General features: G+C 46.1%; 1 protein-coding gene across 1 annotated transcript in view; it reads left to right on the forward strand.

Moving 5' to 3' along the window:
- The first annotated feature begins 17,987 nt into the window (after positions 1 to 17,987).
- The window catches only part of LOC115640391 (IgGFc-binding protein-like), a 129,485-nt gene continuing 127,693 nt past the window's right edge, over positions 17,988 to 19,779 (forward strand). Inside the window, exon 1 of the mRNA XM_030543133.1 lies at positions 17,988 to 19,163. Within this exon, the coding sequence (XP_030398993.1) occupies positions 18,131 to 19,163 (1,033 nt within the window). The 5' untranslated portion in view covers positions 17,988 to 18,130. The remainder of the gene's footprint in view (positions 19,164 to 19,779) is intronic.

Consider the following 19,779-nt stretch of genomic DNA (forward strand, 5'->3'; position numbering starts at 1 on the left):
AGTGGTGGAGCATCTGCTGAAATGCCTCCAAATTTCTGCTGCTTTTCGGCGGCGACACCTCTCAATGACATTGCTTGTTGGTGACAAGTGGTGTCATTGAGAGGTGTCACCGTCAAATTTCTGCGGGGTTTCAGCGGCTACGCCTCTCGATGACGTCACTTGTCGGTGGCAAGTGGCGTCATTCAGAGGCATTGCTGCCGAATTTCTGCAGTGTGTCGGCGACGTCGCCTCTCGATGACGCCACTTGCCGCCGACAAGTGACATCATCGAGAGGCATCGCCGTCGAAACGCCGCAGAAATTCGGTGGTATTTCAGCGGATGCTCCACCGCCAGCCAGGACGCGGATGCATTTAGATGCCCCCGCAGGCACCATGGCGCCTGCGGGCACTGCCTTGTGGACCCCTGCCCTAATCACTGAAGCATCCTTCCTCTCAATAACCATGAATTTTTTTTTTCTTTTTATCACTTGTCAGTCTGTTGCTATTTGATTTCAAGGGTGTCAGGGGTGTTACAGACAGAACAAGGAGCAATGGTCTCAAGTTGCAGTGATGAGGCATCTATGTTGGATATTAGGAAACACTATTTCACTAGGAGGGTGGTGAAGCACTGGAATGGGTTACCTAGGGAGGTGGTGGAATCTCCTTCCTTAGAGATTTTTAAGGCTTGACTTGACAAGGCCCTGGCTGGGATGATTTAGTTGGGGTTGGTCCTGTTTTGAGCAGGGGGTTGGACTAAATGACCTCCTGAGGTCTCTTCCAACCCTAATGTTCTATGATTCTACATTGAAAGGGGGAATAAATGGGAGCTGCAAACAGACCCAGGCATTATTTTATAGTTTTGCTGAAAGTTAAGGGTCTTTCAGTGGTTAATATAACTCTCATACCCGCTGTGTAACAAGAGCAGTCACCTGACAGCATCCCACCACCAACATTCCCCAAGTTTTCCTAGATGCATTGGCTGACACTCAGCTAGACAGAGGCAAGGTGGGTGAGGTGACATCTTTTATTGGACCAACTTCTCTTCCTGGAAGGGACAAGCTTCACAGGAAAGGCAACCAGAGTATCCAAGCTAAATACAAGGAGGGAGAGACTGGTAAGCATAAGGAGTTAACACATGTTGCAAGAAACCACTTGAAATCAGGTAGACAATTACCACCTGGCAGGCATAGGACAAAGGAGGGTTAGTAAGTTACAAATTGTTGTAATGAGCCATAAAACCAGTGTCTCTGCTGAGTGTTTAGCACAGTTATGGATTTAAACTCCCAGGCTCATTTTTTGAAGACATCGTGCGGGTTTGCTTTGAGGACAAGGCCTGAGAGCTCAGTTTGGGGAAATCTTTCTTGAATGGTCTCTTCTGGCCTTCAGACAACTTCCCAGCCTTGTCAAGCTCATCATCAGAAGCAAACTCCCGATGGAGCTGGACATGCCAACTCAATGTGGCACCAGCCCTTGCCAGAATAACAGATGCAAAACCCACAGACATATCTCCACTACTACAACGATCAAGAGAGCCCTGAAAATCCATGGATATCCGCTTCATATCCACAGATATCTGCATCCGTGGATGCTGATAGCCACGGACCATTTTTGTGTATAGTGGATAGGATGCATATACCACTGTGCAGGGCTCTACTCACCAGCAGCCACAGCGACTGGCTCAGGTAGCCTGGGGGGCGCAGTACGCTCAGGACTGGCAGCAGCAGCCAGTGGCTGGGGGCTGGGCAGCAGGTCAGAGTTGGGGCTGTCCAGCACCCGCTTGCCGTTCAGCAGTGCAGACCCTTGGGCAGCACCAGCATCCTTAACGTGGCCCAGCTGGCAGCACTGGCCCCACTCTCAGTCCTGGATCCTGCCTGCTGGCTCCTGGGCAGTAGGGCCCGCTCCTAGCTATGGGGATTGGAATGGGCTGGGCCTTGGCACCCGACCCTTCTGCTCCACTGTGATGCAACATGCACTGCTCTTGCCATGTGCCATCGCTTGCGAGCCCCCAAGAGCAGCACTTGATGCAGTGCTCCTTCCCCCAAGTTCCCCCTTCATGCCATCCCTTCTCCTCGAGACCCCGACCCCGCACTGCCCCTTACCCCTAATCCCTACCCTTGTGATGCCTCTTCCCTGCAAGACCCCACCCGCCCCACTATCTCCCTTCCCTCCTCGCCCCTCTTCCCCTCACATCACTAGCCCTTGTGAGATGGCTTGCTGCTGTGGGTGCTGATGCAGATACAGGTAGAAGATGGCTAGCAGATCGCAGGTCAGATTGTGGGTTGATCCTGGTGAATGCGGATCAGATGGGGATCCATAATTTTGTATCCGTGCAGGCCTCTAATGATCAACATCCCGCACAACACACCTTTCAATTTTCGTGGATCCTACACATGCCTATCACAACCTGTGTTGTACTCAGAGGTGGATTAAGATTTATTGGGGCCAGGGCCAGCTCTAGCCATTTCGCTGCCCCAAGCACGGCGGCACGCTGCGGGGGTGTGCTCTGATATTATTTGCTCCGGTGGACCTGCCGCAGGTGTCCCTGCGGAGGGTCCGCTGGTCCTGCGGCTCCGGTGGACCTCCTGTGCCTGCGGGAGGTCCACCGGAGCCACGGGACCAGTGGACCCTCTGCAGGGAAGCCTGTGGCAGGTCCACCGGAGCCACCTGCCGCCCTCCTGGCAACCGGCAGAGCGCCCCCTGTGGCATGCCACCCTAAGCACGAGCTTGGTGCGCTGGGGCCTGGAGCCAGCCCTGACTGGGGCCCTGGGCAGGAAGAACATTTGGGCACCCCACCCCGCCCCTACCCCTTGAGGCCCTGCCCCTTGTCCCACCCTTATCCCCCCAAAGCCCCACCCGCTGGCCTGGCCAGAAGCCGGGCCACTCTGGAGGGTCCTGGACCCTCTACTTTCCCTGGGTGGCACACTCTGGAGGGCAGGGACATGGGCTGGGGGCTGCTCTTGGGCACCCCTGTCCCCCACCCAGGGCAGATGGTGGGTCCAGGGCTCCTCACAGCTGCCGGGGTCCTCGGATGGCTTTTACTACAGCCTAGAGTGACTATGCATCTGGTTTTGACTGGCATAGTCCCCTTTTTAAGTTCTTCCCCAGACCTCCTGATTTTTTTTTTGCAAAACTGGGCATTTGTCCCATTTGCTCTTGCCAATTGATCATCAGCTGGCAAAAGCAAATGGGACAAATGCCCAGTTTTGCCAAAAGGGGGCTGGTGGGGTGAGCGGGGGTGGGGGAAGTGGGGCTGGGGTGAGCAGCTGGGCCTTGGTCAGTCCCGCACGGGGGTAGAGGGGGGCTTGGGCCAGCTCTGCATGGGGGAGGGAAGAAGGGCTCAGGCCAGCTCCACGTGGTGGGGGAGAGGGACTCGGGCCAGCTCCATGGGGGGGTGGGAAGAGGGGCTTGGGCCAGTGGCTTGGCCAGCTCCATGCAGGGGGATGGTGGAGGAATACAGCCACTGGGCTCTGGCTTTCAGGGGCAGGGCCTCATGGGGAAGAGGATTGGCAGGGTGGCAGGGTCCCAGCGGGAAAGGAAGAGCAGGGGGTAGAGCCCTGAGGGAAGAGGAGAATCAGGGCAGTGGGGCCCCTGGGGGAAAGGAGGAGCAGGGGATGGAGCCCCTAAACATAGTATGGGATTGTTATAAGCACCTTGACTCTAAAGTCCTTGTAGATGTATCTTAATATTCAGTAAAGGTGCAAACAAGTTTGTAATGACCTAATAAACGAGTTATAAGAATTTTATGAATATCTGTTTGTACCTCAATATTGAGGTCTCCCCCCTACACCACTAACCTACACTATTGCTGCATAATATACTTGTTGGAACACTTCTGTCAACGTTTCACAAATGTGACACAACATGTGTTTGTGTTCTAAATTAATTGCTTTTAAAAAACCCTAAGGTAATTTCCACCAAAATCTTTGTTACGCTACTTCAGTGGTTACAGATAGATAACAAATACATTTAACCAACATTATTAGAGGAGCTGGTTAAAATTATTTTTAAATTCCAAATGTTTATATATTTCATGGTTTTTTTTCCAACCAACTTCAGTGATTAGAATGTTATAGTTATGAATGAGCTGGTGAAAAATGTTCTCACTCAGACAGTCACTATGCTGCACTCTTTGTATATAATGCACAGGCCTGGAAGCTTCTGTTCACATTTCACAAAGGTACACAAAATGTAGCTGTGTTCGTAATTAATTTCAGATGTATTTTCATTCTGTTTTTAGCCATGGGGTTCGCAAATATCATCCTGCACCTCTGGGCCTGGATATTCATGCTATTGAGTGAGTATTCAACAATATCTCAGACATTTGTATGTCTTTCCATATAAACTATCTCTGCATGAAGTTCACACTTTTCATGTCAGTTATCCCACCTGAGTTTTGTGATGAAGCAGGTGGAACTAGCAATGAACTCAAATCTTTAAGCAAAGCTTACCCAGAGCCGTAGATTTTTGCCTTATCTCTTTCCACATGATATCACAAATTGGCTAAAAACTCATAGAAATTCATCATAGATATGACTAGATATAAGAACAGCCATACTGGGTTAGATCAATGGTCCTTCTAGCCCAGTATCCTCTCTTCTGACAGTAGCTGGTGCCAGATACTTCAGAGGGAACTTATCTAATTCTTTATTGAACCCTGTTATACTTTTGGTCTTCACAACATCCCCTGGCAACAAGTTCCGCAGCTTGACTGTGCATTGTGTGAAAAAGTACTTCCTTATGTCTGTCTTAAACCCACTGCCTATTAATTTCTTTGGGTTGCTTCTGGTTTGTGTATTTTATGAAGGGGTCAGTAACACTTCCTCCTTCACCTTCTCCTTCCAGTCATGATTTTATAGACCTCTATCATATCACCCCTGTAGTCATCTCTTTTCCAAGCTGAAAAGTCCCAGTTTTTTACTCTCTCCTCATATGGAAGTTGTTCCATACACTTCATCGTTTTTGTTGCCCTTCTATGCCAATTCTCATATACCATTTTTGGAATGGGATGACCAGAACTGCACACAGTATGCAAGGAGTGGGCATACCAGGGCTTTATATAGTGGCATTATGTTATTTTCTGTCTTACTATTTATCCCTTTCCCAATGGCTCCTAATCTTTTGTTAGCTTTTTTGACTGCTGCTGCACATTGACTACATTTTCAGAGAATTATTTCCAATGACTCCAAGATCTTTCTCGAGTGGTAACAGCTAATTTAGACCCCATCATTTGATATATATAATTGGGATTATGTTTTCCAATGTGCATTACTTTGCATTTTTCAACTTTGAATTTCATCTGCATTTTTCTTGTCCATTCACCCAGTTTTGTGTGAGATCTCTTTGTAACTCTCTGCAGTCAGCTTTGAACTTAACTATTTTGAGTAATTTTGTATCATCTTCAAATTTTGCTACTTCGCTGTTTACTCCTTTTTCCAGATCATTTATCAACATGTTGAACAGCACAATACAGATCCTTGGCGAACCCCACTATTCAACTTTCTCAACTATGAAGACTGACTGTTTATTCCTACCCTTTGTTTCCTATCTTTTAGCCAGTTACTGATCCACAAGAGGACCTCCCCTTTTTATCCCATGACTGTTTACTTTGCTTAAGAGCTTTTGGTGAGAGACCTTCTCAAAGGCTTTCTGAATGTACAGGTACCCTGTATCCACTGGATCACCCTTGTCCACATGTTTGTTGACCCCCTCAAAGAATTTTAATAGATTGATGAGGCATGATTTCCTTTGTAAGAAGCTGTGTCACTCTTCTCCAACATATAATGTTCATCTATGTATCTGATAATTCTGTACTTTACTATAGTTTCAACCAATTTGCCCAGTACTGAAGTTAGTCTTATCAGGCTGTAATTGCCAGGATTACCTCTGAAGCTTTTTAAAAAAATTGGCTTCACATTGGCTATCCACCAGTAGTCTTGTACAGAGGCTGATTTAAGCTATAGGTTACATACAATGGTTTGTAGTTCTGCAGTTTCATATTTAAGTTCTTCCAGAACTCTTGGACGATACCATCTGGTCCTGGTGACTTATTACTGTTTGATTTATCAGTTTGTTCCATAACCTCTGTGTGTGGTGTTATGTCCCATCTAGTGGCACCGAGACTACTTAGAGAATAATGAGTCTGCTTTACAGCAAGAGCTAGGTGACTTTTAACTCATGCAGTAGAGGCTCGTGTCTTTAGCTCCAGAGGTCCCAGGTTCAATCCCACCTGCCACCAACCAGGATCTGTGGGCATTACACCTTCTCTAGTGACACCTCAATCTGGGAGAGTTCCTCAGATTTGTTACCTTAAAAGAATGGCTTAGGTGTGGGAATCTCCCTTATACCATCAGCAGTGAAGACTGATGTAAATAATTCATTTAGCTTCTCTACAATAGCCTGGTCTTTCCTGAGTACTCTTTTAGCACCTTGATCATCTGATTGTTTGGCAGGCTTCATGGCCAGCTGTTCTTCAAATTCTTTTTTGGCCTATCTAACTATACTTTTATACTTGACTTGCCAGAGTCTATGCTCTTTTCTATTTTCCTCTGTAGAATTCAACTTCCAATTTTTAAAGGATGTCTTTTTATCTCTAACTGCCTCTTTCACTCTGCTATATAGTGTCAAAGTTAGACTCAGGACTCACAGTTTGTCAGACCACTCTGTTTTATTAGCACAGCTCTCTGCTAATAACATCCAGATAATGTGAGCACCATGCAAGACACAAACTATCTTATTTATACAGATAAAAGAGCGGGAATTAGACAAAGGGAAAAAGAAAGCAAAACAATAAAATTCACCTGGGGCACAGCATGCATATCCTACTTCCTTACTAACTCTTATCCATCTAAGGCTAATACTTCACCAATTGCCCTTAAACGGTGCAATTGTTCTATGTTAATATCTGTATTCCTGACACCTGGATTGCAGCATTCCAATTTTGCTTAAAGGTACAGACAGCATTTCTTTAATCCTTTCTAGTTTCACAGTATAATTCATTCTACTTTCACAATAGCCTTGGTGGCATTTTTGGTCCTTTTACTGTTTTTTTTAATTGGAGTATAAATATAGTTTTTGCCTCTATAATGGTGTTTTTAAAAAGTTTGCATGTAGCTTGCAGACATTTCTGCGACGGTTCCATTTAATTTCATTTTAACTAACCTCCTCATTTTTATATTGTTTCTCTTTTTGAAGTTAAATGCTGCAGTGCTGGGTTTCTTTGGTATTTTACCCCCTAGAAGGATGTTAAATTTAATTTAGTTACTGTTGCTATTGTCAGGCAGTTCAGCTACAGTCACCTTTTGGACTAGATCCTATGCACCATTTAGGACTAAATCAAGAATTGCCTCTCCCTTGTGGATTACATGATTAGCTGCTCTAAGGAGTGGTCATTAATGGTGTTTAGACATTTTATCTCTGCTTTCCATCCTGAGGTGACATGTACCCAGTCAATATGAGAAGAGTTGAAATCTCCCATTTTTATTTGTTTTTTCTGTTTTTGTAGCTTCTCTAATCTCCCTGAGCATTTCACAATCACTGTCACCAAGGGCTTGGTAGTGTATTCTTACTCCTATTATTCAGCCTGCACTTTTGCCGGGTTTTTATTCATTTGTTTATTGTTTTGTTTTGTGTTTTTGTTGGTGGGAGGGTGGCCTTTATTGATCTAAGTTTAGATAATGTTTGTTAAGTGTATCTGGTGGTCACACTCCCTCTCTAAATTCATAGACTTTAAGGCCAAAAGGGATCATCATGATCTGACCCATAGGCGCTGACTTCTAGATTGCCCTGGGAATGCTCCACTCCCGCTCCACCTGAGGCCCCGCCCCACTCCATCTCTTCCGCAAATTCCTGCCCTCACCCACCTCTTTTCACCCCCACTCCGCCCCTTCCCCTGAGGCTCCACCCTCACCCTTCCTCTTCCCTCCCCACTCCACCTCCTTCTCGAGGCCCCCCGCCCACCCAGCACTCCCCACCCTTGCCCCTCCATGAGCTGTCAAACAGCTGTTTGTGGCCAAACTGCTGTGGCCTGTGGGTTCTGAGCACCTACTATTTTTTTTCTGTGGGTGCTCCAGCCCAGAGCACCCATTGAGCCAGCATCTATGACCTCCTGCACATCACAGGTCACAAAACCTCACCCACCCACTCCTGTAATAGACCCAGAACCCCTGACTGAGTTACTGGAGTCCTCAAATCATGATTTAAAGATTTAAAGTCACAGAGAAACCAACAGTTACTTTAGTTTAGAGCAGCAAGTGACCATTGCCACATGCTGCAACAGAACATGAACACTTCCCTCACCCCCTGGTCTCTGCCAATCTGACTGGGAGGAAATTTCTTCCCAGCCCCAGGTATGGTGATCATTTGGACCCTCAGCATGTGGGCAAGACCCACCAGCCAGGCACCTGGGAAAGAATTCTTTGTAGTAACTCAGAGCCCTTCCCATCTGCCATCTCATCACCAGCCATTGGAGATATTTGCTGTTAGTGTAATGCTGACAGACCCTGGTCATCAGCAGGTAGGATCAAACTGGGGATCATAGAATATCAGGATTGGAAGGGACCTCAGGAGGTCATCTAGTCCAACCTGCTGCTCAAAGCAGGACCAACCCCAACTAAATCAGAACAGATTTTTGCCCCAGATCCCTAAATGGCTCCCTCAAGGACTGAACTCCCAGTCCTCGGTTTAAGCAGGTCAATACTCAAACCGCTGAGCTATCCCTCCTCCCCTAGAGTTTAGTGCATGAGCCTCTACCGCGTGAGCTAAAAGCCAACTCGCTGTTAGCTAGGGCTGTAGAGCAGACTCATCTGATCTCTTTGTCTCTCAGTGCCACTAGATGGGACAGAACACCACACCATGGAGGTGTGTGGGTTACACTAGCAGTCCCAGATCGGCTACATGCCATTGTAGGCAGACCCATCATACCATCTCCTCCATCAACTTGTCAAATTCAGTCTTGAAGCCATTCCATCTGCCTGTGCCACTGACCTAGCAGGTGATCCTGGCCAAGGCACTGCCTCAGTTTCCCTCTCCATACAGGGAGATGTTTATGTCACAGGAAGGGGATGGAATCTTGATGAATGAATGTTTATAAAGTGCTTTGAGATCTCAGAGAGAAGCTGCTAGAGAAGGAGTAAGTTTATTCTCAGAGCTATGCTGGAACCAGAACAGTCAAAGCTGGATATAAACTTTCTCAAGGCTTTGGGAGTGTATGTGTTGAGGGGAGGGTTGGGTTGGGTTCTTCGCTGTTATTAAATTTAATGAATGCTTGAGTGAGTGTGGAATTGCATGAATGTGTTGGCAGTGAGGGAGGGCAGGGAGGCAGAGTGGGAAGACTGTTAAAGAGTTTGGTTGATGCTCTGTTTGGTTGAAGGAAATGGCGTGAAGTCCATAAGGGGCTGTAGGACAAAGACACAAGTTTGGGGAGAAGGTGGAAAGTTCAAGGGGGTAGAAGTAGACTTGAGAGTCATCAACACAGCAGGGACAGGAAAGACCATGGGGGCAGAGCGTATCACCCAAGGGTATGCCTATTTTCTCAGACACCATGGCAGTGCTCTGAGGCCTTGGTGACAGGCATTTATATAGTCACCTTGACCCAGATTTGTAAAGGTATTTAGGTGTTGCTGCACTCAGCATTGTAACATCTAACTTTTTTAGGAGCCTAAATCTCATTTTCCAAAGCGATTTAGGCACTGAGGGCAAAATCCTATTGACAGTTGATGGGTTTCTAAGTCCTTAGATCTCTAGGCAATGCTTAAATTTCACCTGTAAAAACCTGGGCCTTAGAAAGCAGAGGGGGGAAATGAAGGTGACCAAAGACACACCTTTGGGGAACAGCAACAGAGAGGCAGAGGGAAGTGGCAAATAATCCATTGAAGATAGTGCCTGATGGATTGGCCCACAAGGGAGAAAACAAGGAAAAGGAAAAATCATGAATGAGAAGGTCTCAGAAAGAAGTATGTGGGGGAACCTGTCCCTTGGGTCCTGGTTTCATTCCAAGGTGGCACTCCTCTCATTGGAGATGTTGTCAGCTGCTGATTAAAGAACGGCTGTGTACATTTCCTTTTGTTACATGTAGAGGGGATTTGACCTAATTCTTTCAAGGCAGACTTAGACTAGCCTTGCTGATGAGAAAAGGAAGAGTGATTGGAGATGATTTGATGGTGGACGCTTGTGAAAGAGGCAAAATTGAGAAAACAGGGACAGCAACTCTGCTGGGGGTGGGGGCAAAATGGGACCCAGTTGGGGCCACCACTCCACACAGCATCCCCTGGACCCAGAACTATGCAGAAGAGAAACTCCCTCCCATTCTGGGGGCAGTAGATGGGCCTCCTTTACTCCCTTTCTCGAATTGCCAGAGACTCCAGCTGGTAGGAGCAGCTGCAGAACTAGACAAAGAAGGAACCTTGGGCCAGTAGCTTTGCAGGTGATCTGGGCTCTGTTCCCAGAGTTGTCACTGACTATCTGAGTGATCATAGATAAGATACTGAGGTCAACATTTCAGGGGCTAATGGAATGGGATATTGGGCCTCTCACTTCTAGGGTGCTGGTTCCAACTTGGCCCCAGATTGAAGGGAGGGATTGGCTGTCTCAGGGAATGGAATATGGCGACTTTTACCTCAAGGGCTTGGCTACACTGGAGAGTTACAGCGCTGGTGGTGGTTTTACAGCGCTGTAACTTACTCCCCGTCCACACTGGCAAGGCACATACAGCGCTGTATCTCCCTGGCTACAGCGCTGGCTGTACTCCACATGGACGAGAGGAATAAAGAGAACAGAGCTGGTGCTGCAGTGCTGGGGTGCCAGTGTAAACAGTGATTAATCTTACTACGCTGTAACTGACCTTCGAAATTTTCCCATAATGCTTTTAACTAAAGAACTCTCTTTGGTTTGTTGTGAACTTGGGGCTCCCGGAGCCGCTTATCTAAAAAACAAACACAGCAATTGTTTGCTCGAGCAGAGGCAGGCAGGGAATGTCCACAGCTAGTGTTTGCTTGAGGAGAGAAACAGCACGGCAGGGCGGGAGTCCGGAGCAGCTGCTTATCTGGTCTGAAGGCTATTTGCATTTAAGAGTGAATGAGAGAGGGGTGGGGGAAGTGGTTGGAATTTGCAAGGCAGGGAGCTCACACAGTGTCGGCTCCAAAAATCCACTCTCTCTCTCTCTCCCCCACGCTCCCTGTCACACTCCACCGCACCCCCCTCTTTTGAAAAGCACGTTGCAGCCACTTGAACGCTGGGATAGCTGCCCATAGTGCACCACTCCCAACAGCGCTGCAAATGCTGCAAATGTAGCCAAACTACAGCGCTGGTAGCTGTCAGTGTGGCAACACTCCAGCGCTTTCCCTACACAGCTGTACCGAAGACAGCTTTAACTCCCAGCGCTGCACACCTGCAAGTGTAGCCAAACCCGCAGACAAAGGGAAGGTTTTTCCCAATTTTAAAATGCTCTAGCTCTTCCATTGGCTCTTTTGGTTAGGTGCCCACTGCTTTCCTTTTACCTGATGGGTTGTTAACCCTTCATAGGTAAAGCAAGTAGAGAACAGCTACTAAGAGTAATTGTATAGCTAACTGGCTGTCCACAGAAGGGGAGCGCCCCCCACCCCTTTCATTTATCACCGGCATGATTTCATATCTAGTCTCGTGTGTGTAGGGGGCTGACTGACTCAGAGGAGTAGGGGAATGGGACTTGGGCAAATAGCAGCCATATATGCAGGTAGTAGACACAGGGGATCAAACCTTAGACCTTCAGTTGGGGTAGCTACTGAGCATCCCCAGAATACCAGACATGCCGTTACTTCTAGGAATGACAGGGGCCCTCCCCCGCTGCCATGATCTGTTATGCACGGTGCATGTGAGGTCACGCTGGCAGGGATGGACTAGTGTGCTCTTCAAAATGGCATCCCCAGTCCATGATACTGGAGAAAACCATATCTGGTTTTGCCTCAGTACCGGACAGAGGACAAGCCCCAGAGAAACAGAACTGCCTGGCTTAAAACCAGATAAATGGCCTGCTTACCTTCAGTACCAATAGTACGGGCCTGTACCACTTGAACTTTAGCCGTGAGACAGTAAGAGGTCCTGTAGCCTCTGTGACGCTAGAGAAAGTCATGAGCATGCATATTAGGTCAGTCTTATTCTACTAAACTTTGTAAGACATTGGAAATTTGTGAACAGTCTCATGAATGCGAGGCAGTCGTCTGAATACTCAGGAAAAGGAACAAGGTTAATGGACTGAGTAGGGTAGAGAGAATGTGATACTTTTAGTCAGGAAAATATCCACGAGTCAGATTATTTCGTTTTCAACCCGCTCTAGCACCTGTCGACACGCCCATGCAGAAGAGTATTTGACAGGTTTCTTAAGACCCAGCTACTGAAATCAATGAATTATAGGAGAATCTCAGCTTCCATTTAAAAAAAAAAAGTGGTTGTGAATAAAACATTGGAAAAAGTGTGACCTCATGTTCAGAAAACAGGAGGCAGAGAAACAGAGCACTAAAATTATTTAAAAACAAACCAACTAAAGATTTGAAGCCAAATCTCATGATTTTTTGGAAGGTGACTCATGATATTTTCATGTTTGGGGTTGGAATACTGCCGTAATAAAGTCTCCATAATAAAATTGATACTGAATAAAAACAGGAGTACTTGTGGCACCTTAGAGACTAACAAATTTATTTGAGCATAAGTTTCGTGGGCTGCAGCCCACTTCATAGGATGCATAGAATGGAACATATAGTAAGGAGATATATATACACATACAGAGAACACGAAAAGATGTGAGTTGTCCTACCAACTCTAAGAGGCTAATTAATTAAGAGAAAAAACTTCTGTAGTGCTAATCAAGATAGTCCATTTCAGACAGTTTGACAAGAAGGTATGAGGATATTAACATGGGGAAATAGATTCAATGGGTGTAGTGGCTCAGCCATTCCCAGTCTCTATTCAAACCTAAATTGATGGTATCTAATTTGCATATTAATTCAAGTTCAGTAGATTCTCGTTGGAGTCTGTTTCTGAAGCTTTTCTGTTGCAAAATTGCCACCTTTCAGTCTGTTACTGAGTGACCAGAGAGGTTGAAGTGTTCTCCTACTGGTTTTTGAATGTTATGATTCCTGATGTCAGATTTCTGGCCATTTATTCTTTTGCGTATTTTTTCCAGTTTGGCCATTGTACATGGCAGAGGGGCATTGCTGGCACATGATGGCATATATCACATCTTCTTGTCAAACTGTCTGTACTGGGCTATCTCGATTACCACTACAAAACTTTTTTCTCTTACTTAATTGGCCTCTCAGAGTTGGTAAGACAACTCCCACCTTTTCATGCTCTCTGTATGTGTATATATATATCTCCTAACTATATGTTCCATTCTATGCATCCAAAGAAGTGGGCTATAGCCCATGAAAGCTTATGCTCAAATAAATTTGTTAGTCTCTAAGGTGCCACAAGTACTCCTGTTCTTTTTGCGGATACAGACTAACACGACTGCTACTGTGAAATAAGATACTCCTGTTCTTTTTGCTGATACAGACTAACACGGCTGCTACTCTGAAACCAATAAAAACAGGATGTCTCATGAGGTAGAAGTGGACAGAATAGGGGAAGGGTTTTATGCCTATGTCCTCCATCTTTCTGTCTCTACAGGTGTTGCTAATATCTCCATTGCAGTCTCATCTATAGAAATTCCAGATACCTCTTGCTCAGGCCCTCAAGGGACAGAATTTATCACAGTCTTCATGCAGAATCACTTACCAAGTTATGGTGGTAAAGACTTCAGGTTGTTTATCACTGGCTACACCCCTGGGACGTTTGTTACCATTTCCGTGAACAAAGCAGGTGTTAGATTCAATGTCAGGGCAAATGGGCGAGAGACAACATGGATACAAATCCCAGAATTCGTGGAGCTGGCAGGAAGCAACATATTTGACCACACGGTCATTGTCCAAGCTGACCATGAGATCTCCATCCTCGCTCTGAACTATAAGACCTATACGGCTGATACCACTGTAGTGTACCCAGTGGAGAAGCTCGGGACAGAGTACTATGTGGTGACTCCAGTGGGGAACCGAGATGGTCTTGATAAACAGTTTGCTGTAGTAGCCTGGAAGGATCCCGCCACTGTTGAAGTTTACCTCAAAGGGGCTGTAACTTTCCAAGGAGATACCTACAAAGCAGGAACAAAACTGGTCATCTCACTTGGAGCTTACCAGGCCGTCCAGCTGCAAAGCCATGATGACTTATCTGGCACCAGGATCGTGTCCCAGAATCCCGTGGCCGTCTATAGTGGACACGTATGTGTTGCAAAGCACACCAAATGTGACTATGTCAGTGAGCAGCTCCTGCCGGTGTCTGTCTGGGGCACTTCGTTCATTATACCACCCTTATCCTTCCAGCCCAAATTTGACCTGGTATATGTGGCTGCTTCCCAACACACTCGCATTGATTATCAGTCTGGGCGGGCGAGAGCCACAAGGAACCTGGTTGCTGGGCAGGTTGTGACATTTGAAATTAAAGTCTCTAAACCCTTGTACATTTCTGCTAGTGCTGGGGTCCAAGTCGCCTTCTTCTGCACTGGTGGGAACAAAGGGAAAATCATGTATGATCCCTTCTTCCTGATGATCCCAGATGTCTCTGGCTATTGCCAGACCTATAACATCCATGGACAGGACCTGTTTGAGAACTATGCTATGATTGTAGCCAAGACGGCTGAGACTGCTGATGTTACTATTGATGCGGAACCACTACAGTTTACTGTGTGGAGGCCTATTCCAGGCACAGCATATTCTTGGACTACGTACAACTTGGGAAGTGGGTTTAGCAACCACACCATAGAGAACCCCAGCTCCCCATTTGGTGTCCTGAGTGTTGGGATTAAAGACAAGGCTGGATATGGCTCCACAGCTATTGGTGGTAAGTACAATATATGTGATAGTCAGTCTCACCCTCCCAGCCTGTCTTCCACCTTTCCCTGTTCCCTCCCTTCCCAACCCCTCCATTGGACAACACTCCTCTCAGAGTCTAAGGATACAACCCAGGAGACCTGCCTCTCAGTCCTCATGCTCTGAGCACTAGATCACTGAAAAATAGATACCAAATGTATATTTTGATACATGACTGAAATATGATTTCTGTGTCCTCTCCTCTAAGTGTATTGTGAAGCTGCAGAGGGTGTCTGGTAAACAACTCCCCTGTGACGCAGGAGGGAACTGGTCCCCCTTCTCTGTCATGGAGATACATCAATAAAGATCACAAATGAGAAGCATTAAAAGGAAATGGATCAAAACACCCAAACAGTAGCCCCAACCATTCACCTAGATTGCCCAAACTGGCTGTACCATTTTATACTGTTAGAGCTAAAGAAACACAACCTCCCTAGTGTGGATACAGTTATGTCAGTATAAAGGTGCTTATCCTAGTTTCTTGTCAGGGAAAGAGAATAAGTGCATACGTTTGTTTACATTACAGCACCATGAACTAGTATAGTTATGTTGGAAGAGATCGCTAGTGGTAAAGCAGCAGAAAGAGATCTGCTTTACCACTTTTCTGAATAACATTAGCTATGCAAATAGAAGCACTCCTCTGTTGGCATAGCTGTAAGTCTATACCAGGAGTTTTGTTAGCATAGATCGGCTAAGTGGTGTGATTTTTTTTACACTTCTAACTGACAGCTATGCTGGCAAAATTTTGTAGTGTAGTTGAGGAGTAAGATGCCTTCACATTGAAAGAACTGTGTCCACATTAGGGGTTGGTATTAGTAATTTGGCATAACAGTCCTAACCAACATCATTATATCAGTACAAAATCTGTGGGTAGACCAGGGCTGGGATGAAAAGTGGTATTCTGGAGTGTACATTCATCATCAAAACATTCAATGACCAATCTATGAAGGGGGCAGAGTTAAGGGCAATGCCATATGAGTCAGGAATTATTGAATGGATATGTTTGGCCTGTAGTATACAGCTATTTCTATGCAGGAAAGGGAATAAGCTATACTGGTCTGAAGCAACTTTTTACGGCTATAACAGTGACACACAAAGGGCTGTACTAGTACAAGAGAGATAGTTCAGTAGTTTGAGCATTGGCCTACTAAACACAGGGTTGTGAGTTCAATCCTTGAAGGGGCCATTTAAAGATCTGGGGCAAAAATCTGTCTGGGGGATTGGCCCTACTTTGAGCAGCGTGTTAGACTAAATGGCCTCCTGAGGTCCCTTCCAACCCTCATATTCTATCTGGGCAAAAAATAAGATTTACTAGTGCAGGGATTTATCTTCATAGGATTTTTCAGTATAACCTGTGTTTTGAATATAAGCCAATAAAGTTATACTAGTATAACCCCCTGAATAGACACTCTTAGGCAAGGTCTACACTAGGAGCACTTTACTGGTATAGCTGTACCAGTATGCTATACTAGCAAAGAACTGCTAGGATGGATCCAGATTTTACCAACAGAACAGGGCTTTTGCCAATATAGCTTGTTGCAGACTAGCCCTTGGGCTACGGGACAACAAAAGCTTTTTCAGTGCAGTTATGCCAGTATAACTGGCAAACCCCCAAGTGGTGATGCCACTTATATTGGCAAGAGGAGTTCTTTTGTTAGTTTAGTTAAACCACTTTCCTGAGCAACATAAGCTATTCAGGCCAAAGGAATCTTGCTAGTACAAAGTGTGTCTACACTGGGGTTTTTGCTGCTATAGCTGGATCAATTAAAGGTGTGATTTTTGTACACTTCAAGCTGATACACTTATGTCAGCAAAACTCTACACTTTAAACTCTGATCTCCACACTACACTCAGCGATGTCTACGCTTAAAACACTACAGTGGCACAGTGCAGATCAACAGCAACAGGAGGGGTTCTCCCATTCTTATCCACCTAGCGCTGCCTACACAGGGTCTTAAGTATGTTGCTCAAGGGTGTGGACTTTTCATACCCCTGAGAGACATAGCTGGGTCAATCTAATTTTCTAGTGTAGACTAACCATAGTAGTATAAATCTGGCCCAAGTGAAATAACCTGTGCCAGTAAAAGTGCAGTTTTGTTGGCATAAATTGTATCTACACTAGAGGCTTTTGCTGGCATAGCTATATTCATCAAGTGTGACACCTCTTCCTACTCCTGACTAACACAGCTATGCAGGCTGAAATCTGTAGTGTAGACATGGCCTTATAGAGCACCCTTTTTTGCATTAGCTAATGTTGCTTGGAAAGGGTGTAAATGAAACTGAAATAAGACACTTATTCTGATATACAAGTGTCCACACTGGTGTAGTGTACCAGTAAAATAATACCTGTATAATTATATTGTACAACAGGTAAAACATTCTCATGTAGACGGGACTTTAGGCATCTTTATATAAGTATAACTGGCTCCATACAGGGATTATATTCATATAACTCTATTTGTATAAAATCACCCCTCTAACCAAAATAGTTATACTGGGACAACCACTGTGTGTAGACTAGGGTGAAGTTTGGCTGCCCAGGAAAATCGGTTGAGGTTGGGGGAAATGCACTTCTCAGGAGAAATGCAGATGGACCCTGAGACTCTAAGGCCTGGTCTCTGCTAGAGAGTCAGGCCAGTTTAACTACGTCAGTCAGGGATGCGAAAAATCCTCACTCCTGAGTCTCATAGGTAAACTGATCTAAGTCCCTAGGTAAACAGTGCTAGGTCTCATATTCATCTAGAGGGTGAATATGAGAGATGAGAGGAAGAGATGGAGGTACAGCTGGCCTTGTAAAACGTACCAATGACATTCACTCCCAGGGCCAGGGTTAGAAGCCAGGAGCCCCGAATCCCATTCCTGTGTCTGTGCTCCTTGTTATCAGTCCTAGGAAGGCTGGCACCAAACGACAAGAGCAGGTCTCGTAAAATGCTGGTGTCCTGGTTTGTGATGCTCTTTTGTATTTGTCTCCTCTATCTAGGCATTTCTGGTGCTGCCCCTACTGTTCAACCTCCAGATCTTCCCAGTACCTCTTGCTCAGGCCCCCAAGGGACAGAATTTATCACAGTCTTCATGCAGAATCACTTACCAAGTTATGGCAGTAAAGACTTCAAGTTGTTCATCACTGGCTACATCCCTGGAACATTCGTCACCATCTCAGTAAATGAAGCAGATTTTTTTACTATTGTCACTGCAAATCCAGAACAGACAGTATCTGTGATGATCCCAGCGTTTGTGGAGCTGGCAGGAAGCAACATATTTGATCACACGGTCATTATCCGTGCTGATCATGAGATTTCCATCCTTGCTCTGAACTACAAGACCTATACGGCTGATACCACTGTAGTGTACCCTGTGGAGAAGCTCGGGACAGAGTACTATGTGGTGACTCCACTGGGGAATCCAGATGGTCTCGATAAGCAATTTGCTGTAGTAGCCTGGAAGGATCCCACCATTGTTGAAGTTTACCTCAAAGGGGCTGTTACTTTCAAAAGAAAAGCCTACAAAGCAGGGACAAAACTGGTTATCCCACTTGGAGCTTACCAGGCTGTCCAGCTGCAAAGCCGTGATGACTTATCCGGCACCAAGATTGTGTCCCAGAATCCCGTGGCCGTCTATAGTGGACATGTATGTGTTGCAAAGCACACCAAATGTGACTATGTCAGTGAGCAGCTCCTGCCGGTGTCTAGCTGGGGCACCATATTCATTGTACCTCCTTTATCCTTCCAGCCCAAATATGACCTAGTGTATGTGGCTGCTTCCCAACACACTCGCATTGATTATCAGTCTGGGAGGGCAAGAGACACTAAGGTCCTGGTTGCTGGGCAGGTTGTGACATTTGATATCAAATTCCCTAATCCCTTGTACATCTCTGCTAGTGCTGGGATCCAAGTGGTCTTCTTCTGTGCCGGTGGAAGCAAAGGGAAAATAGTGTATGATCCCTTCCTCCTGATGATCCCAGATGTCTCTGGCTATTGCCAGACCTATAACATCCATGGACAGGACCAGTATGATAACTACGCAATTATAACAGCCAAAACATCAGAATCTGGTGGCCTCACCATTGATAAGGAACCCTTGGGAGTCATTGCATGGAGGCCAATTCCAGGCACAGGATTCTCTTGGGCTGAATACAACCTTGGCAAAGGGTTTAAGAGAGAAACCATGGAGCACCCCACATCTCCTTTTGGACTTCTGAGCATTGGGATTGCATCCAAGTCTGGGTACGGCTCAGCAGCTATCGGTGCAAGCAGTGAGTAAAGTAGTTTTCGTTATGTCTTTTCCCACTTCTCACTCTCTCGCCATCTTTATTGAACCCTGACCCATAATATTACAGAATCTCAGTCTGAAAGATGGAAAGGCTTGTTGGGTCAGAGTCTCTGCACTGTTGACCTTCAGGTGTGCACAGCTGAACAGGGTGGGCAGCTGACAGAGCTGATCACACTCTGAGATCTTCTCCCTGGGTGTAGCCTGGGGGCTGCTCTAAATTGAGCGCACTGACTGTTGTCCCCTATGGATCATATGTCAGCTAAGCATTGTCAGAGCCCATCACATCCCAGCTATTCTCCTTTCCTGCTCCGTACTGCCCATGACATGCTCCTCTCTGCTCCACCCCCTGCACTGGGTATTGCGGGAACAGAGAAGTAGGAACTTGTTCTGCTGGCTGTACACCTTCTATTGTCCCATCCATGTTGGTGATTTCCCAGCAGGGGACTTGTCATAGGTTTCTGTTTCCTTTGTGCCACCTGTGAGGGACGGTCTAGATAATACGTAGTCCTGTCTTGAGTGCAGGGGGCTGGACTAGAAGACCTCTCAAGGTCCCTTCCAGTCCTACAATTCTATGATTCTATGATTGGTGCAAAGGGCAT

The sequence above is a fragment of the Gopherus evgoodei genome, unplaced genomic scaffold (assembly GCF_007399415.2).
Source record: "Gopherus evgoodei ecotype Sinaloan lineage unplaced genomic scaffold, rGopEvg1_v1.p scaffold_31_arrow_ctg1, whole genome shotgun sequence".
Lineage (NCBI taxonomy): Eukaryota > Metazoa > Chordata > Testudines > Testudinidae > Gopherus > Gopherus evgoodei.